The sequence below is a fragment of the Dendrobates tinctorius genome, unplaced genomic scaffold (assembly GCF_039654945.1).
Source record: "Dendrobates tinctorius isolate UK_male_01 unplaced genomic scaffold, ASM3965494v1 ptg000104l, whole genome shotgun sequence".
Lineage (NCBI taxonomy): Eukaryota > Metazoa > Chordata > Amphibia > Anura > Dendrobatidae > Dendrobates > Dendrobates tinctorius.
In genome coordinates, this window is record NW_027361772.1 from 15,670,126 (window position 1) to 15,694,512 (window position 24,387).

The following is a 24,387-nucleotide window of genomic DNA, read 5'->3' on the forward strand; positions in this document are numbered from 1 at the left end:
GGCTGGCTTCCGTGCCCTCATCATGGTCTTAATGACGTCCGGTGAGAGCTCTGCCTGGGTTAGAACCCAGGCCTCAAGGGCCACGCCGTCAAACTGAGAGCCCGAGTTCTGGTGGTAGAACGGGACTTGTGAAAGAAGATCGGGACGGTCCACTCCCCCCCCCCCCCCCGGAGTCCATTCCTTGTCTGCTGAGGAAGTCTGCTTCCCAGTTGTCCAAACCCGGAATGTGGACCGCAGAGAGTACCGACCTCGTGTCTTCTGCCCAGTGGTGGATATGTGCCACTTCCCTCATCGCCTGGGTACTGCGGGTTCCGCCTTGGTGATTCACATATGCCACCGCCGTGGCATTGTCCGACTGTATTCTGATATGAGAGGCTGCCAGCAAGTGATGGAAGGCTCTCAGTGCCAGGAAGATGGTCCGAATCTCCAGAACGTTGATGGGCATAGTCGCTTCCAGTGTTGACCACTTGCCTTGTGCCCTGTGATGTAGGTGCACCGCACCCCAACCTGTCAGGCTTGCGTCGGTGGTCAGAACCTTCCATTGACCCGAGAGAAAGGATTTTCCCCTTGCAAGCGAGGTTGGCTTGAGCCACCAGTGTAGGGACCTCCTGGTTGCCGATGTTAGCCAGAACTCCCTGTCGAGGGAGAAAGGATTCCTGTCCCAGGACTTGAGGATGGCTAGTTGAAGGGGGTCTGAGGTGAAACTGGGCAACTGGTACCGCCTCCATTGCTGCTGCCATCCTGCCGAGGACTCTCATGGCAAACCGGAGAGATCGGGGGGGGGGGGGGGGGGGGAATTGCGGAGGAGTATGTGAACTCCCAGATGGAGAGCCATTGCCTTGTCCCCGAGAAGGAGCACCAGACCCCTGGAGGTGTCGAATAGCATCCCCAGGAATGTCAAAGACTGACTCGAGGTAGTCGATGACTTTTGCAAGTTGACTAGCCAGCCCAGGCGACTCAGAGTGTTGATTGAGACGCTGACCTCGCAGTCCTTGAAGGTGGGAGCCTTGATAAGAAGGTCGTCCAGGTATGGAACGACTACTATGCCTCTGGAGTGTAGAACGTCCATGGTGGCTGCCATGATTTTAGTAAACGTCCTGGGAGCCGTGGCGAGTCCGAACGGGAGAGCCACGAACTGGTAGTGATCCTGGTCGATAGCGAACCTGAGAAATCTCTGATGGGCGGGAGCAATCGGTATGTGCAGGTGTCAAGGTGAAAATATATTTTCTTATATAACTTTTATATTTTTATACTGTGAAACAATAAGTTTTTCCTAATTGCTTGCTAATGCAAATGTAACTGTATTAAAGATGGCTGCCAGTGTTCACTTTCACTTAAATTCAGTGTCTAAAGAGTTAAGTTAAGTTTCATTTCTCCTAAGTTTCATTTCTCCTAAAAAAAGATAACTCAGGAATGTGAAGAAAGAGTAACCATCGGGAGACGTTTGACGAATCAGAGAGAGACTGGACACTAGATGTATACTGCATAAACCCCGCCTAGTGCACGCCTTCCCCTAACACTCCATATAGTATTGTGTATTTGTAAATAAAAGCCAGTTGTTGTACTGCTCCTGACAGGTGTGGATGCAGGACATTAGCTAAGACTGAATCAGCTGCGTGTCTGAGTCATTCTTAATCGGTACCAGATGTTTTGCGCTCGCACAATGATTTGGAATGACTGGTGAATGAGGATTCATTGTCGTTTACGACCCCGACAATTTGGCGCCCAACGTGGGGCGTGGACAGTGATCCGAGGCTCCTCTGGACCCATGCTTGGATGTCTGTGGATGATACCTGTAGTGGCTGACCTCGAGGACTGATCACCCTCCAAAACACGGTAAGTGAGATCATATACACTGTATGTGTCACACTTGCTAGTGTCTCAGCCGTTATTGGTTTGTCTGTGGTCTCCTTGGGTCTGAGGGGTGACCGGTCGAGTGGTGAGACCGAGTGCGATCCTGTGCCACGCTCTGAACCAGCAACTGAGAGACGTTGCATTCTGCGCGTCCTCGTGTACACCACACCTCCTCCACTGGTCATTGTACTCCATTCAACCACCCTACCCGTGACTATTGTCTAGTAGTGAAGTGGAGTGATAAATTGAGCTAGTTGCAGATTGTGGGGCAACCTAGAGGAAGGGATAGGAGACGCAGCCTCTGTGATATTGTACCAGCTAGGTAATTAAGACGTCCCGAGAAGGGACCACCTGTATTTCTGTGGAGGGCTCTCACTAGGAGACCGCCTCCCGACTGTTGGAATATCGTGGCAGGATAATCTGTTAATCACTGCTGTTCAAGGTTAGGGAAAGGAAATATTGAGCGCGAGGCTCTTTTCCTAGTACGTCGAACGTGAGGCTCCGTACTGTGGAACATCAGTGTTGATATCGCTACCAGTGGTTTTTCTGCAGAGAACCATAGTATTCTGTAAGAGTCATGCTGCGTATCTTAAAGCAGAAGAAGTCTGTGCCCCACAAGTTAGATGAGGATGCTGTGGAGGTCAAGGCAATAGTAGCGTCACGGGAAGGCAAGAAGGCAGTCAAGAATGTTGAGAGATTGTATAAGCATGTAGGATTGCCCTCGTCAGGGAGATTACAGCCGGCTATGTGGCATAATCTCATAGAGAACAAACGAGGCATGTTGAAAGATAAAGGATTGTTAGAACAAGCACAAGCTCATCTGCGAGTTGCGCGAGGCTTGAAGAATGAAGGATGGAAAGAGATTGATGGGGAACAGTCAGGGAAAGATACCTGAAGAAGGAAATCGGTTATGTGATATAATTGAGGATAGATATGGAAGTAGTGCAGCAAAGAACCTGGAAAAAGTATTAATCAAATCCAAAGTGCAAGATAGGCAGGCTGTGTGAATCCTTGTATATATGTCTATGAGAACCTCTGAATAAGATGAGAGATGAGTAATTGAGTAAAAAAAAAAAAAAAAAAAAAAAAAAAAAAAAAAAAAATCAGTGAATGAGCACGTATGAATGAATCATCACACATCATTTTTGTGTCAAGAGATTTGTGACCTTTCTAGTTGTGGTGGAATCCCGGACAGATGCGTTATAGATATTTCAAATCTACATCTGAGACTGAATGAATTGAGTAATGATATAGTTCGTGTTATATGTGGCATTACATTGTAAAGTTTCCTGAATGCATTTGGCCAGAAAAAGGGCAAGGCATGGTTAATCTCATTATACAGTTATCTGCCCTTACAGTGAAATCCCGTGATTTTGAGTTTCTTTGTAGAAATTGATTTTGATAAGTCTAAAGAACTACAGAATTCTGTGAAGGACGACGCTGCATTCTGACGGGAGGGGGGAAGGATGGAGCTGCGCAGTTTTTCTTCTCCCTTCGCTCTTATCTCTGCTGAGTGTGAGCTGTGCTCAAAATTCTCTGTAATTCTATCCGTAAGGTACACGCTGAAAGATTTGTGCATTTTAAAGCAACAGTACTTAATTGAAGATTGGAAGTTAAAAGTAAGATATGGTGCCTAATTTAGAAGGGAATTGTAAGTGATTGCTTGGTCATTAATGTGTTTGAACCTGCTTCTAGTTGTGTGATTGATTTGTATAGCAAATTGTGTCAAATTACAAGAGACAGAGAAGGAAGGAAGCAGTAAAACAAGTGGGACAAATATTGAAAAAGGCAAAAATACCAGAGTGTGAATGTTTGGATGTACAAAAAGGCACAGACAAGGGAAGAAAATAGCAAGTGAATAAATGATGCTTGAGAATGTGCAGCAGTGTGGAAGGTGTATTATGAATGTTTGATTGACAAAGTGTAACCAGAGACCCAGACAAAACAGATGGACTTGTAAACACTGTGGTCAGACTCAGACAAACCCAGACTGAATAGCTACTAGTGTGACCTGTGCTACTGACCTAAGAGAATTGCACTAAATCCTATCCAGACAAGATCATAAGAAGCTGACATAATAGTGTGGATAGTGGGTAGTGGGACATTGGCCCTTGAGGAGTAAGCTGACAGTAGACATCAGACGGCCAACCCCATCAGGACCTAGAAGTGTGACTAGAATAAGAAAGATACAGGTGTATTATCCCTGGAGCCCCTCTGATCAGCTAGCTTTGCTGAAGCAGCTGCCTGCCCCTGAAGACCAACCATTCCCGTTTTACAGACACATAAAGGAAGTACAGCAGACATATAAGTGTACCTGGGCAGACTTAGAGAGGTTGGTGAGTTTAAAGGCAGGTGACGCACTAGATCATATAATTAAGACACACAGATGTGACAAAGAATCAGGCTTGGGGCATGGATGATAAATCTGCACGATCTGGGGAGACGTACTGTGAGTCACTAAGACAATGGGCTGCAGTGGAACAATCAGAGCAGTCTGTACTCCTGACTAATGTGACACAGCAAAGAGGAGAGAGAGTAGAGATATACCTTGGACGGTTACAGCTGAAATGGGCAGACATGGGGTACATTTGCATAAATCCACTTGATGTTAGAATACTGGTGGATGCATTCATTGACGGTATGAACAAAGACTTACGAGACGCAGTACAGACAGCCAGACCTGAATGGAGACATGTAGATCCAAAAGACCTCCTTAAGGTAGCTAAAGAAATTGAGCAAACAAGGACAATAAAACGACCTGTCATGTATGCTGGAGCACAAGGAAAAAAGTGGAGACGTAATAGGGAAGGCATGTGAGATGACACTGACGTTTCTTTTGACAATCTATTCCCCACATGACATCCATGCCATACTCCTACAAGTTCAACCAAAACATCTGTCTATGGCCAGATAGCTCCAACTTGAGTGTGCTCTACTAATTCCTGAGTATGTCACTCCTCAAAAGATGTAACGTTCTGAATCCAGCCACCCTCCTGCCTGTGGATTCAGAAAAGGGGGAATTGGTGACCGTATTAGCAAGTGAGGAAGGATACTTTGACATGACGCATGAACATGTCTGCATAGAACTGATGAGTCAGGAGACAGTTGGGTTTGCACACATTCATGAAAAACCTGTTCCTAATGCAGACTTTGAGTTTCTTTTTTGTAGATGGCCCCAGATACCACCAGGATGGACGATTCTACACTGGATATGCAGTAGTATCCTCACATGAGGTAATCCGAGCGGAACCACTCTCTCCTCACATGTCGGCGCAGGAGGCAGAGTTGAAGGCACTCACTGAGGCGTGTAGAGCCGCTGCAGGTAAAGTCGCTAATATTTTCACAGATTCGAAGCCCATTAAAAATGCAGAGCTGGTGAAACAATTGATGGAGGCATTGATGTTACCAGTCCAGGTTGGCATTGTCAAGGTAAAAGCACACACAAAGGTGACTCCGTGGAGGTAGAGGGCAATAGAAGGGCGAACGAGGCTGCTAAAATAGCACAAGGCGGCCTAGAGAGAGCAGTGGACAGTGGCGGGGAGTCAGCGTATTCCAGCCACATTGGGTCTAGATGTCCTGAAATCCCTCCAGCAAAAGGCTGCCCAAACAGAGAAGGTACACCGAGGGAGACTGGGAGCTGAGCTGAACTCAAATGGAGTATGGGAGAATAAGGATAAAATGTGCCCACCAAAGTCCCTGTTCCCAATCATGGCGCAAGCAGCACATGGCCCCAATCACACCTCAAAAAGTCACATGTGTGCCATGGTAGATGCCTTCTGGATCGCTCCTGGTTTCAGTTACGCAGCCGCGAAACTTGTACAATCATGCCTCATCTGTGCACAGCACAACCCAGGTAAAACAGTAAAAGTCCCTAAGAAAGCGACACCTAGGCCTCTCTACCCGTTTCAGAGACGGCAGATTGACGACATACAGCTACCAAGGTAGGAGTGTATGCAAATATCCTAGTATGTGTAGATCTCTTCTCTGGGTGGCCAGAGGCCTACCTGGTGAAAACGGCTACAGCTCGAGCTACTGCAAAGAAACTGGTGATGGAACTAGTACCACGATTCGGTGTCCCTGAAACAATTGAATCAGACAGAGGTACACACTTTACTGCTGAGGTAATGCAAAATGTAATGCAAATGATAGGTGTAGAACAAGCATTTCATACACCCTACCACCCACAGAGTTCAGGGAAGGTAGAGAGAATGAACGGGACACTAAAATTGAAAATACAGAAAACCATGGAGCAGACCCATAAACCATGGCCAGAGTGTCTCCCATTAACATTATTCTCAGTAAGGTACACACCCACGGGGAAAACTAAACTGTCACCCTTCGAGATACTGTTTGGAAGACCACCAAACACAGGGTTGTACTACCCACAGGTCTTAACACTCAATGTGGATAATTTGACAAGTTATGTAATCCAGTTGCAAAAGCATTTAACTCAAATGCATTCTCTAGTTTTCTCTTCCATTCCAGATCCAGATAGTGTGGAAGGAACTCACTGTCTACAACCTGGTGATTACGTATATGTCAAGAAACACTCCAGAAAGACCCTTGAACCCCGATATCAAGGACCTTACCAAGTACTCCTGACAACGCCTACTTCTGTTAAGTTGGAAGGACGACCAACCTGGATCCACGCATCGCATTGCAAACTAGCCACAGGAATTAACAAAGCATAAGAGTGCATAATGTTTTGGTTTGGTTTTGTTGCATTTTCTGTAATAATGGTAGCTGCGTGGGACAATCTAAATTCTCCAATGTCCTTGAATAATAAGTTTCTACAACATCATGAAAAAAATACTGAATGATAGGTCAAAAAGACACTCAATCTCCAGCAGATTGCTGGATCTGCACACATTCACCAATATCGGCCACTAGTATTCCGTTCCTTGTTATTCCTGTGCCACCCGAGGAATTATTTGCCTGGACCAGTTCTGATACACTTGCTAATAATGCCACAAATAATGTGAAGTTATGGAACACAACTGTTGGTATACCTATTGTGGGATAGGTAGGATACCCTTGGTGGCAGGGTAATCTTTCAGGAAGTAACACATACCTTCAATATCTGGCATATAAAGGGGGTCTTGGGTACCCAGGAATAGAACTCGATTAACCTACCTGGGGCAAATTCCAATGTATGGCCTACAAGTTAGTTTTAATGTAACTTCCCACTCTACTGATGCCTTCAAACCAATACTGCTAGAAAGAAGGTTGCATAATACGTCCTGGGAGTATTCCAATTTATTTCCCCAGGGCAATAATGAAACTTGTTTTAATATTTCAGGTAATATACCTTGCAACGAGTTATCTGGATATGAGAAAGGAACTCCCACCTGTGGAAATCCCGATGTAGGGTATTGTAGCCCTTTAGGACAACTTCCAAATTGGTGTATGCTTCAGAATGTATCTGCGTTCATAGATTTAGTTCATAGACTGGTATTACAACATTCAGCCCTATGGGACCTACCTAGTGACATGTTCTGGGTATGTGGAGACAATGCATATAAATGGTTGCCAGTAGGGGTAAAAGGTGCTTGTACTCTGGGTCGTTTGACTCCAGCTACCTTTGTTATTCCGAATGACCAGTTGAATACTCAGAGCATACCTAAACACCACTGCCTGTGTCATGAATTTGTTGAAAGGTTTGAAGCCCACTGATTGCCCAGATTACGTCCCACTAATTCATAAGGAACCCAAACTAAAGGTCCCAGGAGAAGTAACTGTATTAGTTGACAATTACACCTGCTATAATTCCCACGACACCACAGGTACACCAGTAGGGATCTTCGAGACAGGTTTCTGCAAAGAGAATAGTTCTCTGGATACTGACTTGTTAATCAAACATACACAATATATGTATGACATTTATTGGTTATGTGGAGATGGTAAGCTCCGTCCTAGGTTGCCAAATGCCTGGACAGGCCAATGCACCCTTGTTAAACTAGCTATGCAGTTCAAGATTCTACCCTGGGATCCAAAGATACCTGATGAACCTACCAGGAAAAGGAGAAGCCTCGATCAGCTCCATATGAGTTATGAAGAAGATCCACTAGTATATATTGATGCTATTGGAGTGCCAAGGGGGGTGCCTGACCAATTTAAAGCCCAGAACCAGATCTATGCTGGCTTTGCTTCTATAATCCCACAGGTGCAGATTAATAAAAATGTTGAATGGATCAATTACATATATTACAGTGAACAAAGGTTTGTCAATTTCAGCCAAGATGCCTTCCAAGGTATAGTTGAAGAATTGGGCCCTAACACTAGAATGACACTCCAAAATCGACTAGCCCTTGATATGATATTAGCTGAGAAAGGAGGAGTTTGTGGGATGGTGGGAGAGGAGTGTTGTACCTATATCCCTCAGAACTCTGGAGTGAATGGAAAAACCATGATAGCCCTTAAAAAGATAACTGGGTTAGCAGCAGAATTGAAAACTAATGCTGGAGTAGACACATCTTTCTTTTCCGGCTGGTTGGGTGGACTCAAGGGATTCCTTCAACAAGCTTGTATAGTACTGATTGCCCTCCTTGTAATTGGATCAATAACTCTTTGTTGTGTTATTCCCTTGTATAAAAAGGTTATTGCCAAAGCAACTCCGACTGGCACCTTCCTCAATCAAGAAGTAGACCCACCAGAGTACGATGGTACTGATCTAGGGGAGATCCCTAAGTATATTCCCCTCAAGAGAGTAGACAAAACCCCCCATTCTCAGATGATGTTAAGAGACTTAGTTTAGGGACAGCGGGAGAACTCCATGTGAGGTTAGTGAAGGGTTCAGCTGCCTGGAGGCCTCTCGCTAGGGGAGAGCTTCTGAGGTGTCTGGATGAAGAAATCCACCTCCCCTTTTCCCATCACATGGACAGTCTCGAAGGATCTTTCATTAAGGGAAAAACTTAGTGTTTAGGGGGGATTGTCAAGGTGAAAATATATTTTCTTATATAACTTTTATATTTTTATACTGTGAAACAATAAGTTTTTCCTAATTGCTTGCTAATGCAAATGTAACTGTATTAAAGATGGCTGCCAGTGTTCACTTTCACTTAAATTCAGTGTCTAAAGAGTTAAGTTAAGTTTCATTTCTCCTAAGTTTCATTTCTCCTAAAAAAAGATAACTCAGGAATGTGAAGAAAGAGTAACCATCGGGAGACGTTTGACGAATCAGAGAGAGACTGGACACTAGATGTATACTGCATAAACCCCGCCTAGTGCACGCCTTCCCCTAACACTCCATATAGTATTGTGTATTTGTAAATAAAAGCCAGTTGTTGTACTGCTCCTGACAGGTGTGGATGCAGGACATTAGCTAAGACTGAATCAGCTGCGTGTCTGAGTCATTCTTAATCGGTACCAGATGTTTTGTGCTCGCACAATGATTTGGAATGACTGGTGAATGAGGATTCATTGTCGTTTACGACCCCGACACAGGTATGCGTCCTGTATGTCTATGGAGGCGAGAAATTCTCCCTGCTCCATGGACGCAATGATGGACCAAAGGGACTCCATGCGGAAATGACGAACCCGTACATATTTGTTGAGTTGTTTCAGGTCCAGTATGGGCCGTACGCTGCCTCCTTTTTTGGGGACTACAAATAGATTGGAGTAGAACCCTCGGAAGCGCTCGATTTCGGGAACCGGTACTATGACTCCTGCTTGAAGGAGGGAGGAAACCGCGCGGCGGAAGGCACGAGCCTTGTCTGGCGGCTTTGGGGGAACAGAGAGGAAGAACCAGTTCGGTGGGCTGGAAGTGAACTCTATCTTGTATCCGGAAGACACCATTTCCCTGACCCACCTGTCTTCTGTAATAGGCAGCCAGACTTGCTGAAAGAGTAAAAGTCGTCCGCCTACGGGTGGGGTGTCTTCCGGAGTTCGTGAGTCATGATGAGGAGAAAGTCTGAGATTTTCCTCCTTTGGGCTTTGCCTGGCCTGCTTTCGGCTGCCAGGTCCTGTCCAGCCTCTGCACCGCCCGTGGGTTGTCCCTGCGTGGAGAGTGGTTACGATTTTGTGCTGGACGAGAGACGGACCAGCCTGAAGAATTCCGAAAGGATCAGAATCGTGTTTGGTTACGCCTTTTGTGTAGGTTTTAGTTGAGGGAGAGAGAGGTACTCTTCCCCCCAGTGGCATTGGATATCATTGTGTCCAACTTTTCACCGAAAAGTCGCCCACTGAGGTACAGGAGGTGTGTGAGGGACTTTTAGGCGGTTTCAGAACACCTTCAACTAGGCCGTAGCCACGGTCTAAATTTGAAGTCTGAGCCCAGAAGGGCTCCAGGCCGGCGAGGATGTCCGGGAGGGGGTCGGATCTGAACCAGACCCCCCGGATCTAAAGGCAGGATAGCGGTGGGGCTAGTAACAGGAGCGGGGCCCTGTGAGTGGTCCCTCTGAAGCGCTATGGAGCTTGTGCTGCCGCAGAGACAGGGGCACAGGAGCCCTGTGTCTGTGTGTGCTATGCCTGCGTACACCCTCCCCCTGCCCCTACAGGAGCCCGCAGCTGGGCTGGAGGTCCCTGGCCTTGGAGCCGCAGAATGCTACCTTGTACAGGCCCTACCTGAGGGGTCTCAACCTAATGCCCCAGGAGGGGGATTAGGGAGGGTGCTGCTGTCACCATCAGGGGGCTTCATCCTTGCCTCGTCCTCAACCCAGTACCGAAGGGAAATGGGGAAGGAGGGGGGGGGTCTCGACTTCGAACCAGTACCCGAGGGACTGGGGAAGGAGCGACATGGGGAATAGCCACCTCAACTTCAACTAGGCACCCTATAATAGAGGCCGAGGAAGGAGCCATGCCGGGGGTCTTGCAGGAGACCCACTTTTCTTCATCTGTAGTCCGTCAGGAAAAAACGGAAAAAAATAAAAATGGGAAAAAAAAAAAAATCTTTAGGTGTGCGTCGTATGTGACATTAAGCAAAAAACTGGAGAAGGCTGACGCCGTCCGGGGGTGTATACTGCAGAGGAGGAGCCATAGTTAATCTTTTTCAGATTATGCATAGTGTCAACTCCTAGTGGACAGCAGCATAACACCCATGGTTCTGTGTCCCCCAATGAGGTGACAGAGTAATAGGCAATTAAAAGACGTTCTGCTGTGGTAATCTAATGCAAGACCTGGTAAGTCTTGGAGAATCTTATATTTTTAGAACAAGTAGAAAGCCAGGCCTGAAGACTACTTTATGGAGGACTGCATTGGAGTATCTGACGGTAGTCTCACATTTCTCAGATATCACTCGGACCTGCAGTATCTAAGAAATCTGAGACCCAACAGATCCTGGGACAAGGTCTGCACAGTCCAACCTACAATGTGATGGCTGCATTTACCATCACTCACTTACTGGCTTGCTTTCTCAGGAAGTAGGTGTTTCCGCTGTGATGGCAAACGTTACAATGGAAGCTGTAGTTGGTCATAAACGGAAGACAAGACCTGTACAAAAAAAAAAAAAAAAGTAAGGTGCCTGAATACGTGTCCACAGCAATCAGCAAGCGCAGATACAGAAGGCTTATAAGAACATACGTGGTGTCTATCCCAAAAGTATCTGCTCCGAACCACTTCAAACAGATGCCACATTGTAGCTCGATCTCACCGAGCTGCCGGCCATTTTCTTCATCCACTGAGCCGCCTTGTGTGTCCATGATGTCTCCTTCTGCTGTGGAGTCCTAAAAGAGGCAGAGAGGATTGCGGTGTGGATCACACCCATACAAGAGTTCTTCAGAACTTTAGGCTCTGGCAATACGCAGACACCAGCTTTGGATGCTCATACGATTATTCGCCAGAAACCAGATGGATGAACATGAACGTGTTACGTACCAAAGCGTCCTTTTCGTTGGAAGACTCGGTGTCCAGTGCAGTTCCTGAGCTCAGTTGTACAGAGTCACTGCAAAGATATGGAAATAATATGGTCAGGACATAGAATAAAACCTTACGCGCTCCCAGGCAAGGACGTGACACACGGGGCATCGGACATATGTGTAGGCAGGTGACGACAAGTGCACAGAGGCCAAATGGCTTCCATGCCCGGCCGCCTCCTATCTGTGAGGGGCCATATGTATACAATTGCAGGAACTAGACATTCATTCAAATTCATTTTCTGCTCTCCTCCTTTTAACAGCCATGATTTTTTTTCCCCCCTTACATAACTATAGAGCATTTGTTTTTTTGCAATAGAATTTGTCGTTTAGGATGACACCATTCAATTCACTGGAAATCAGGGGGAAGAAGAAAAAAAAAAAAAAAAAAAAAAAGATCCATGTTAGATGAAATGTTTGAAAAAAAATGTAATGCAAAACTGCCATTATTTGTTGTTTCAGTTTTGCTTCTACGGGGTTCATTGCGCATTAAGAATGACCCGGTAACATTATCCCCTTAATTGCACTGACATAGAGAATTATATTTAAAAAAAATAAATAAAGTTCTTACTGACATGAAAAATAAAACTTTCTAAATTATACAAAAGAAAAACAAAACTGTGTTAGCCTATTTCTGACACTCATAACTTTTATAAAAAAAATATGTTTCCGATTGATGCATGGCTCCTGAACGTGTAAGGAACAGGCTCAGGCCCTGAGCTCACTCTATGATGGATAGTGAGGTCATTGAGAGGAGCTAAAGCGCTCCACCAATCACATCGTCCACTTTATTGTGTGACAGGAAATAGCGCCTCATGTACAAAGTGGTAGTGCCTGATACTGTAGAAGCCCTATCAAGTAAACGGGACTGAAAGGCAAAACCAGCCGCAGCCACTATAAGGCGTTTTGATTAGGATGTGCCAATCATGGCCACCGCTGAATATGTCAGGAGACTGATCCCCACACATCTAACATTAATGGACCATGATAAAGCCAGGCCATCAATTAACCCCTCACCTGATATCCCCAATATAGGAATGGGGCATGTTAAATGCAGGAGCTAGCGCAGATTGCTGCTGTTTAACCACTTAAATGCCACGGACAGTCTCTGCCTGCAGCATCCAATTTGTTCACCCATTGCCCTCCCCTTGATGTGATCATTGGGTACTAATGGGTCCACATCAGTAGCCCCCCCCCATTGCTGCCATCTTTACACTCCAATGAAGCCCAAAAGAGATAAAACCTATTGCCATACACTGAAATACATTAATACAAGTGAGATTTTATATATACATACTATATATATATATATATTTATACACACACCCACTGCTAGTATGCATGTGTATATATCGGGTTCTGCAAAAATTATGGCACCGTTTGCCTCCTACGGTCTCTGTCTATTGCTTGATGTAGAATTAATTAATGGAGAAACCGTCAGCGAGCTCGTTTCAACTATATTATGGGAGTTTTCATTCTCCTTTATCCCTTCCTGTACGAGGATCTCAGCGCAACGCATGGACGCTGGACTCGAGCGCGCATAGAAATACTTGCTGTCACGCTTGGGTCAGGTAGAGCCGCCAGCCAGTCCGTGCCTTGTGTTGTGATCCCCGTTGCCGTCTGATTCTCTCTTTTCTCTGCTAATTTATATCCAAAGATCAAATTAAAAACAAGTGACCATACTGGGAAACTAAGATCCTGTATAAGGCAAAAGGTACAAAACTTGTAAGGAATTGCATTGTATAAACCACTGCCTCCTACTACAGATCCTCTCTTCCTTCGGCATCAAAGACCTTGCCCTATCCTGGATCTCCTCATACCTTTCCAACCGCACATTCAGCGTCTCCCACACCATCTCCTCATCCCATCCTCTCTCTGTTGGGAGTCCCCCAAGGCTCTGTTTTAGGACCCCTACTCTTTTCGATCTAAACTTGGTCTGGGGCAACTCAAAGTCCCACAGATTCCAGTACCACCTGTATGCTGATGAAACTCAGATCTACCTCTCTGGCCCAGACGTCACCTCTCTGCTATCCAGAATCCCAGGGTGTCTATCAGCCATATCCTCCTTCTCCTCCCGCTTCCTCAAGCTCAATGTAGACAAATCTGAACTCATCATCTTTCCTCCATCTCACAGATCTTCCTTACCCGACCTAGCTATAACAATTAATGACATCACACTTTCCCCAGTACTGGAAGTCCGCTGCCTCGGAGTAACCCTTGACTCTGCCCTGTCCTTCAAACCGCACATCCAAGCTCTTTCTACCTCCTGTCGCCTCCAGCTCAAAAATATTTCCAGAATCCGTCCTTTCCTCAACCCTCAATCTACTAAAATGCTTGTGCATGCCCTCATCATCTCCCGCCTAGACTACTGTAACATCCTTTTCTGTGGTCTCCCTGCTAACACCCTCGCACCTCTCCAGTCCATCCTTAACTCTACTGCCCGACTAATTAATCTCTCTCCTCGCTACTCCTCCCCTCTGCAAATCTCTTCACTGGCTTCCATTCCCTCAGCGTATCCAGTTCAAATTACTAATACTGACCTACAAGGCCATCTAAAACCTGTCTCCTCCATATATCTCTGAACTAATCTCCCGATACCTTCCCTCACGTAATCTCCGAACCTCCCAAGACCTCCTTCTCTCCTCCACACTTATTCGCTCCTCACCCAACCACCTCCGAGACTTCTCCCGAACTGCCCCTATTCTCTGGAAATCTTTGCCCCAACAAGTCCAACTGTCAACCACATTTGGATCCTTCAGACGGAACCTGAAAACCTACCTCTTCAGGAAAGCTTACAGCCTGCAATGACCCCGCTGCCTCCTCCCCACCACTACCGGAGATATCACCTCAACCAACACCGGAACTGCTGCAACCCCCCCAACCTACTGTCTCCTTCCCCACCATCTTGTAGCATGTAAGGCCGGTTTCACATTTGCGCTTTATAGCGCAGCGACGGCCTGCGCACGGCAGCCGCTATGCCCAGCCCCATCCGGTCATCGCCACCTACTAGCGCACATGGATGCTTGCGATCTGCGCACCCAATCTTTAGCATAGGGTGCGCAGATCGTGCGCTAGCAGGATTTTGCCGTGCGCTGCGCACTTTTGAAGGTGCGCCGTGCGCGCCGAAATGCAACATGCTGCGTTCGGCGCACCTTCAAAAGTGCGCAGCGCACGGCAAAATCCTGCTAGCGCACGGCCAGCGCACCCTATGCTAAAGAAAGGGTGCGCAGATCGCAAGCGTCCATGTGCGCTAGTAGGCGGCGATGACCGGATGGGGTGGGCAGGGAGCCAGGAGGGGGCGGGGCTTAGCGGCGGCCATACGCAGGCCGTCGCTGCGCTATAAAGCGCAAACGTGAAACCGGCCTAAGCCAGCGAAGGGCAGGGTCCTCTCCCCTCTGTATCCATCTGTGATTGTTAGTTTGTTTAATGTAAGTGATATCTGTAACCCCTTCTCATGTACAGCACCATGGAATCAATGGTGCTATATAAATAAATAATAACAATAAAAGAATTTAGTCCCCAAATACATGAATATAAGTCAAGAAAATGTCCACATACAGCGCTGAGGGTTTGCTACAGTGTGTCAGCAGAGTGTTATGATGGTGTAGGCTGGAAACACAGCAACAAAGCCTCCACCATCTGGAGACAGGACTGTTCCCATTCACTGGCAGCAAGCAGAGGTCATGCAAACAGCAAGGAAACGCCAATACAAAGGAGAAATGTGTATGGACCCCCCGCCGGGCACACAGGATGCGGCCCCGTGCCCAGCTATGGCCGCCACTATGATATGAATGGGCTGTAGCCGCCCGCGCAATGTCACCTCACACATACCCATAACCAAACCATAACTTAGCCACTCCCTCTCTCACCCGGCACGGTTGTCCCCGCCCCCTGTCGGGCTAGACCCGGGTGCTGCCGCTCCTCCTCCCGCTTCCACATCCTCCTTATCCGCCACAGACGCCATCTTCATACACAAAACCACGTGTCCGTCCGCAGCGCTGGGGGGAGGAGCAAGGGCGGGAAGCACAACGGAGCATGCGCAGATCGCTAGTGCAACGCTTCGGCCATTTTGGGAAAGGGCAAAACCATAGGATGAGAAAAGCGCGGGAAAAATAATACGGAGGAAATGGCGCTGATTTCTGTGGCATTATGCTTCTCCTTCTAAACTAGAGTGTAGCCACTAAATGGGGGATTACTGGTTCACTTAGTAAAACAAGCTGGGAAAGTCTAGTGACTAACTATGGCTTTAATTAGTCTGTGGTAAAAAATAAAGCGTAATCTCCTTTCGAGAGGAACATTCAATTTTTTTTACTTTTTACGACATTGATTTTGCCTTATAAATTATAGGAAACATTTATTTTGACACATTCTGCGACACAAAATTCATATTTTTATTTTTGTCGCTGCAGTCGAAGCCTTTTTGATTTTCCTGTCAGAATCATCGCGCTGCGTCTATAGGCTGTCATGGCGGACAGGAGGCTTGTGAGGGGCCACATCGCTGCCATCACGGTGGGCTTCTTGCAGATGGTTATTTTTACTATATTCTGTGAAATCAGAGTATATCGCACAAGCGAACAATTCAGGATCTAGTCCTGGACTGGAAAATATAGTATAAAAAATGGAAAAGCAAACATTTAAATCAGCCTCTTTTCCATATTTAAAAATAAAGAAATTAAAAAAAACAAAACAGATTTGGCTTCTCAACAACTATAAAAATTCGATCTATCAAAACATTAATAAAAAGACTGCAAAACTGCAGTATTTTAGTCTCTGCACCTCACACAAAATATGCAATAAAAATGCATTAAATGTAAGCTCACTAAGAAAAAAAAAACCTGCACATTGGTTTATTGACAGAAAAATAAAGAAGAGTCTCAGAAAAAGGTGCACCAAATATTTTTTCTTTTTGTGAAGAGATGGGATGGCTTTAGCATTTGTTTTTATAAAAAAAAACATGTTAACTAAGTACTGTATTATTTTCATGCACTATGCTGTGTATTTACTGCAGGTTATTTAACCTCATAATGTCCAATGACGGGCAGAGTCCGTCATTGGACTCCTCCCCCGTTTGGTGCTTGCTCAGGCGATGAGCCCGCACCTTTTCCGGCACATGACAGCTGATCTGATCAGCAGTCATGTGACAGCTCATAGTTCAGTCAGGGCTCATAGCAAGTGAGCATATTTGCTACATAGAGCAGGGCTGCAGCCCTACTCTATGTAGCACAAGCGATCGGATGATCGCAGCTTCTAGTCTCCCATGGAGACTATTGAAGCAAGAAAAGAGTTAAAAAAAAGTGTTTTTAAAAAAATAAAATAAAAGTTCATATCGCCCCCCTTTCTCCCCATTCAAAATAAAACAATAAAAAAAGTCAAAGATACAGATATTTGGTATTGCCACGTTCAGAATCGCCCGATCTATCAATACATAAAAATAATTAATCCAATCGGTAAACGACGTAGCGAGAAAAAATCGAAACTCCAGAATTACATTTTTTTGTCACTGCAACATTGCAATAAAATGCAATTGCGGACAATCAAAAGATTGTATCTACACCAAAATGGTATCAATAAAAACTACAGATCGGCACGCAATAAAAAAGCCCTCACCCAACCCGAGGTCACGAAAAATAGAGACGCTACGGTTCTCGGAAATTTTCACCGCATTTGAAATTTTTTTCCCATATTCCAGTAAATGATATGGTAAAATCCATGGTGTTGTTCAAAAGTACAACTTCTCCTGCAAAAAACAAGCCCTCACACGGCCAAATTGACAGTAAAAAAGTTATGGCCGTGGGAAGAAGGGAAGCAAAAAATGGAAACGCAAAAACGGAAATACCCCTCGTCCTTAAGGGGTTAATCATTATGTTTTTTTTCTGTTTAGTGGCCAAGGGTGAACATGCACTTACATGCTGCTTGCACATCAGTTTATATCCCAGGTCATACCTTTGGATTATTTTTAAACACTAAAATAATAATAATAATAAAAAAAACCCTATTATATGTTTGTCATCGCTATAACGGTACTAACCTAAGGAACCAAATTACCAGGTTGTTTTTTACCGCACAGTAAACGACGTAAATTTAATCCCCCCTCAAAACAAAAAATTCTTAATAATAATAATGATGACGGAATTGCGTTTTTATTTTCACCATATCACCTCGAACTTATTTTTTTCTTGTTTTTTTGTCAGCATGTTATATCCATATACCTAATTTGGACGTGTCCGTGTGTCTGTGCACAATGAGTCATCCACAGCCCAACCGTCTGGGCGCAATGACTCATTCACAGCTCAACATTAACTTAGGCTAGTTTCACACTAGTGTTTATTCCATGCAGCGCACGGCGCCGCTAAGCCCCGCGCCCTGCCGGCTCCCTGCCCGCCCCATCCGGTCATCGCCGCCTACTATCGCACATGGATGCTTGCGATCTGCGCACCCTATCTTTAGCATAGGGTGCGCAGAGCGTGCGCTGGCCGTGCACTAGTAGGATGTTGGCGTGCGCTGCGCACTTTTGAAAGTGCGTCCGTGAGCGCTGAACGCAGCATGTTGCATTTCGGCGCGCAGCACACGTCAAAATCCTACTAGCGCACGGCCAGCACACACTCTGCGCACCCTATGCTAAAGATAGGGTGCGCAGATCGCAAGCGTCCATGTGCGATAGTAGGCGGCGATGACCGGATGGGGCGGGCAGGGAGCCGGCAGGGGGCGGGGCTTAGCGGCGGCCGTGCGCTCCATCGAATAAACGCTAGTGTGAAACTAGCCTTAGGTATACATAGTTACTACCACTAGCAGCTAACTGACTATATGCATGGGCGTAACCATGGATACCCAAGTACTGTAAGACCCTGTATACGAGTTAAGTGACATATCTAATAAGGAGAGGAGCTCTCCCTGGTGACGAGTTAAGGCATAAGTCTTTTTTGAACGTTAGCCTGTGAGGCAACACTGTGAGGCAACATTGCAAAGATGGATCAAATTGATTGCGCTGCTGCACGTAGAGAAGCGAATCGCAGACTGATGCATAATCTGCGTCTTAATGAAACAGAAGACAAACAATATTGTCGAAGAACTGCTGATGGAGCCCAACAGAGGGCAGCCAGAGCAAGAGAAATGAATGAAGTAACTGAATCACGTAGAACATCTAATGCTGCACGACAACGAGCAACGCGCAATGCACAAAGTGATACAAAATTTCACAAAGACGAGAACAAGATAGAAGTCGTGTCCAAAATGCAAGAGCCACTCGAAGACGGCAACTTACATTTGCCGCTAGAGGGCGTCTTAATCAAATTGATGAGACACGTATTGAAGAGCACTGTGCTGGCGAACTGACATTTCGATGTCAGTTCTGCCAACCCAAAAATTTCAAAGACGAAATGGCACAGGACAAAACATTCCCTTCCTGCTGCAAAAGAGAGCGCATCCAATTACGTCACATTCGAATGGATGATCAATTAGTCATGTTGACGAAAGGAGAGCATGGGCACTCCAATAACTTTATGGCTAATATAAGGCAATACAATAGCTCTCTTGCTTTGGCATCAATGGGAGCACAAGTAGCGCCACCTCCTGGGCATGGTCCATACTGATTTCAAATTCATGGACAAATTTACCACAAAACTGCACTATTGCATCCCGCTCTGGGTAGTACTCCCAAGTAGAGTTGAGCGAAACGGGTTGAAAAAATTCAAAAGTCGCCGACTTTCGCCAAAGTCGGGTTTCATGAAACGAAACCCGACCTTAGCGTGAGGTTGGCCATGAGGTCGGCGACCATCGTGCCAAAGTCGCGTTTCAAAAGATGCTTTAGCTCCCTTTTTCAGCCAATCAGGAAGAACGGACACTGTGGGCAACGTGATGACATAGGCAGCGGTCACCACCATCTCTGAGAAGGGCATGCAAGTGATTGGCTTGCTTTGTGTGGCGTCACAGGGGGTATAAAAGGGCGTGCACGCCGACCGCCATGTTACTTATGCTGATCTCAGAATAGGGAGAGCTGCTGCTGATGATGATTCTGTAGGGAGAGCGCTAGGAAGGCCAAAAGAAAAAAAAAACGCTTCTGCTGATAGCGCTTTTCACTGTAGTTAGTGTGCAGTGAAAGGTGAAGATTTTTGCTTTTGTGCAGCAGTGCTGGTGGTGATTAGGCTGCTTTTTAAGGCTACCTGCATTGCTGTGTGCACACTGGTGTTCAAACTGCTTTTTAAAAGCAATCCAAATTTTATTGTTTTGTCTCGGTGAGGTACTGAGCGTTTATTTTTTCACACACCGTACACCAGTGTACGCTCCTCACACAGTACCGTGTACCGGCTGTTATCACGGCCAAATTGAAGCTGTGTGTGACTCTGTAAGGAAAAGCCGAGGAGTTTGTCCGTTCTTACAGACCTACACCTTAGAGTTTTGTCCGTTTTTCAAACAGTTTTGTATATCTGCTGTTTGATTACATTCAAAACTAGAGAGACAGCGTGTGTCAGTCCGTATACAAAAACACGGAGCTTGACAATCTGTGTGTGACTCTGTAAGGAAAAGCCGAGGAGTTTGTCCGTTCTTACAGACCTACACCTTAGAGTTTTGTCCGGTTTTCAAACAGTTTCGTATATTTGCTGTTTGATTACATTCAAAACTAGAGAGAGCGTGTGTCTGTCCGTATTGTGAGGTAGCGCTGTCATTTACTTAGGGGATTCTCGCTTGCAGCGAACAAAAACCAGTTCCATGGATTTTCCATCAAATCATACAGTCCTTGCGGTTTATTCACGCCTCATAAACCACAGCAGCAACAGAAAGTTCACTTAATAGCATTACCAGCATAGCGTCCATTATAATGCTTCACTCTTATTATCAATGTCCAGTACGCAGGCTCACTTAGCCTCACAATTATCTCACCCATGTCAGGGTTCCTCATGCAGCTGCAGCATTCCGCACACGTTCGTTCCCTCCAGGGAACTCTCAGGCACACATCGCCATCGCTCCCAGCCACTTCATACGTGCTGTCTGGGAGGAAGCTCCATCTCTGCAGGACCTTCCACACTGGACCAACCAGGTCCCAGCATTCCTCACATGTGACCTACCCTGGCCACATTATAGGGTCTATAGCCACGCCCACCGGGTCACGTGACTATGACCTCATCAAAGGTCCTTCACACACTCACATAGCTTTTTAATACAGGCGTTTTCAGACACACCCCTGGGTGGGTTTGTAGGTAACTGGCCCGCCCAACTCCCAAGTTACCTAGAGACTTCTCCCTTATACCTTGAAATAACACCTCAGCAATACCATTGCTGATCAATATGCATAACTAAGTCTCCATCTCAAAGCCACCCCCTTTGAGATACACAACCATCCTTCAGGATTCTGCCACTCATCCTCTCCCTTGGAAGCTCCACACAGCGCCCCCTAGCGGACATAGTGGTTACTACACCACAGTATACAAACACACGGAGCTTGACAATTTTACATACACACACCGTACAGCATTGTACATGTATGCTCCTCACACAGCACCGTGTACCGGCTGTTATCACGGCCAAATTGAAGCTGTGTGTGACTCTGTAAGGAAAAGCCGAGGAGTTTGTCCGTTCTTACAGACCTACACCTTAGAGTTTTGTCCGTTTTTCAAACAGTTTTGTATATCTGCTGTTTGATTACATTCAAAACTAGAGAGAGACAGCGTGTGTCAGTCCGTATACAAAAACACGGAGCTTGACAATCTGTGTGTGACTCTGTAAGGAAAAGCCGAGGAGTTTGTCCGTTCATACAGACCTACACCTTAGAGTTTTGTCTGGTTTTCAAACAGTTTTGTATATTTGCTGTTTGATTACATTCAAAACTAGAGAGAGCGTGTGTCAGTCCGTATTGTGAGGTAGCGCTGTCATTTACTTAGGGGATTCTCGCTTGCAGCGAACAAAAACCAGTTCCGGCACGGATTTTCCATCAAATCATACAGTCCTTGCGGTATATTCACGCCCATAAACCACAGCAGCAACAGAAAGTTCACTTAATAGCATTACCAGCATAGCGTCCATTATAATGCTTCACTCTTATTATCAATGTTCAGTATGCAGGCTCACTTAGCCTCACAATTATCTCACCCACGTCAGGGTTCCTCATGCGGCTGCGGCATTCCGCACACGTTCGTTCCCTCCAGGGAACTCTCAGGCACACATCGCCATCGCTCCCAGCTACTTCACACGTGCTGTCTGGGAGGAAGCTCCATCTCTGCAGGACCTTCCACACTGGACCAACCAGGTCCCAGCATTCCTCACATGTGACCTACCCTGGCCACATTATATGGTCTATAGCCACGCCCACCGGGTCACGTGACTATGATCTCATCACAGGTCCTTCACACACTCACATAGCTTTTTAATACAGGCGTTTTCAGACACACCCCTGGGTGGGTTTGTAGGTAACTGGCCCGCCCAACTCCCAAGTTACCTAGAGACTTCTCCCTTATACCTTGAAATAACACCTCAGCAATACCATTTCTGATCAATACGCATAACTAAGTCTCCATCTCAAAGCCTCCCCCTTCGAGATACACAACCATCCTTCAGGATTCTGCCACTCATCCTCTCCCTTGTAACCTCCACACAGCGCCCCCTAGCGGACATAGTGGTTACTACACCACAGTATACAAAAACACGGAGCTTGACAATTTTACATACACACACCATACAGCGTTGTACGTGTACGCTCCTCACATGGTACCGTGTACCGGCTGTTATCACGGCCAAATTGAAGCTATCTGTGTGTGACTCTGAAAGGAAAAGCCGAGGAGTTTGTCCGTTCTTACAGAACTACACTCTAGGGAGATTCCAATTCTGCCCAATTCTACATACACCTTTTAGTTTGTCATACACTAGGCAATTTCTGCCTGTTACACTGCGGTGTAATATACACCACCTCTTTTCTAAATGTAGTTGCCCTTTTCCATATGTTATTTTTGTCTTCTGAGCATTTTGTCTGCTTTGGGACACCTTTAAAGGTGTTTTGTAATTGTTTTCTATGTGTTTGTATGTGTTTGTGTTTGCCTGCCATTGTTTTTAATGGGGTTCAACGGTGTTCTTCGAACGTTCGACGAACATTCGACGAACTTGCCTCCTGTGCGACGAACCAAAACACTAGCGGGGTGGCTCAACACTACTCCTGATATATAGACGTACATTGTTAATGTTTAAAGTATGCTATATATACCTGGTATCTGGTGATACTGTACCCTTTCTGCCAGGAAGTCCTCCTCCAACCAACACTCTAACTGTAACATTGACACCTGTAACATTGTCCCACATGTGTGATTATTTCTTGCGGATCTTCTTGTTATATTGTGGTGTGATCCATCCTGAGCGCGTGAGTGTCTTTGGGTTACTCCTGCAATTTAGATGTACATTTAAAAATTACCCCAACTCTGTATACAGCTCTACGCTTGTGATACAGTACCCATTTACTGCTTGTTATATTCTGGTCTAATCCAAACTGACCAAGTGAGAGTTATTTTCTGACTGTGGAAATAAATACTGAGATTGACAACAATGACACCTACACTGTGTACAGCTGTACTCTTGAGATCCATTACCATTTTACGGCTTTTTAGTGTTGTAATCCAATACTGAGCCTGAGAGTGTCTGTGTGTGCCTCCTCAAATATCTACAGAGATTTAGAATGTTTAAACTATACTATATATACCGGCTATCTGATGATACTGTACACTTTGTCTCATTTTTATATTCTTGTCTAATCCATACTGAGCCTGTGAGCGTCTCTGTGTGACTGATGGAATATAGGGAGATTGACAATTATCCTTTGACTGAATAGAGCTGTACGCTGCTGATACAGTGCCATATATCTGATGTTATTTTGGGTCTATTTTCTGCAAAATTTTGAAGTTTGGTGTAAGAGGCCGCAGACGTGGGCGTGGGGGGGCCAGCTGGTGCTGATGGTGGTGGTGCATCTGCTGGTAGTGGCAAAAGCACAATAGCAGCTAAGGCAGGAGGTGTTGAGCCTGCGTCATGGTCTGGCTCTGGAACGCCTGGAAGGCTACCTTTTCTGGGAGTAGGTTAACAGCTTTTAAAGCCGGAGCATGAGGAACTGGTTTTAGCTTACATTGCCGAAATAGACTCCAGCAAATATGCCCTCCTCTTCTGAAGTTTCAAAAAAATGCAAGCACTGAGTCGTCAAGTGCTGGCTCCTGGTCAGGAAGAACCCCTTTCCTTGTGTCCTTCACCCCCACCAAAAGTGAATGATGCAGCAGGCCACACTTCACATTAGTCCATATAGGTCTTTCTATCATACCATGCCTGGGTTATCAAGTCAAATCGTGAATTCCCAAGTCCAAGATGAATCTGACATGGAGTGTGGGTGGCCAGCCAGGGCAGTGGGGTCAATCGGTACCGGGCCGGTGTCTCACAGGGATGTGTCACGGTGGTGGTGACCCGTTCCGTGGCCCTGGGCGTCCATGCAAAGGGGTGAATTACGTTTAAAGGGGAATGATACGTGACGCCACCAGTGGTTTCTGATTAGATTGACCAGCGCTGCAGTGTCGCTTCTCTGGGACAGATGTTGTGGTGCAGCTAAGATGTAGAAGCCCTGCCCAGGTAGGGCCGTAGTCGCAGGGCAGATGAAAGAGTTGGTAGATGGTGTGCAGTGCAGGATGTAGCAGAGCCGTGCACCAGGTGCAGGAGAAAGATGACAGAC

At 46.0% G+C, this 24,387-nt stretch overlaps 2 protein-coding genes across 8 annotated transcripts in view; one reads left to right on the forward strand and one right to left on the reverse strand.

The window, feature by feature from the left end:
• ASH2L (ASH2 like, histone lysine methyltransferase complex subunit) overlaps nucleotides 1–15,705 on the reverse strand; it is a 90,976-nt gene extending 75,271 nt beyond the window's left edge. For 5 of the 7 annotated variants that reach the window (XR_012234689.1, XR_012234686.1, XR_012234688.1 and 2 more), the window contains exons 1-4: nucleotides 15,572–15,705; nucleotides 11,665–11,731; nucleotides 11,371–11,513; nucleotides 11,192–11,280 (exon numbers count right to left, since the gene is read on the reverse strand). Coding sequence is in view for 3 of the 7 variants with exons in the window: in XM_073588808.1 (XP_073444909.1) it covers nucleotides 11,192–11,280; nucleotides 11,371–11,513; nucleotides 11,665–11,731; nucleotides 15,572–15,672 (400 nt within the window). In the remaining 4 variants the exon portion in view is untranslated. The other 2 variants (XM_073588809.1, XM_073588810.1) reach the window with 2 other exon arrangements.
• Nucleotides 1,211–9,189, forward strand: LOC141100372 (endogenous retrovirus group PABLB member 1 Env polyprotein-like). The gene is made up of 2 exons (XM_073588811.1): nucleotides 1,211–6,547; nucleotides 7,154–9,189. The coding sequence occupies exon 2, from the start codon at nucleotides 7,496–7,498 to the stop codon at nucleotides 8,606–8,608; it is 1,113 nt and encodes a 370-aa protein (XP_073444912.1). The 5' UTR covers nucleotides 1,211–6,547; nucleotides 7,154–7,495; the 3' UTR covers nucleotides 8,609–9,189.
• Nucleotides 15,706–24,387: the final 8,682 nt, after the last annotated feature.

Excerpts from the sequence above, each read along its gene's own strand:
- LOC141100372 (XM_073588811.1), top strand. The coding sequence starts at position 7,496 with ATGAATTTGTTGAAAGGTTTGAAGCCCACTGATTGCCCAGATTACGTC.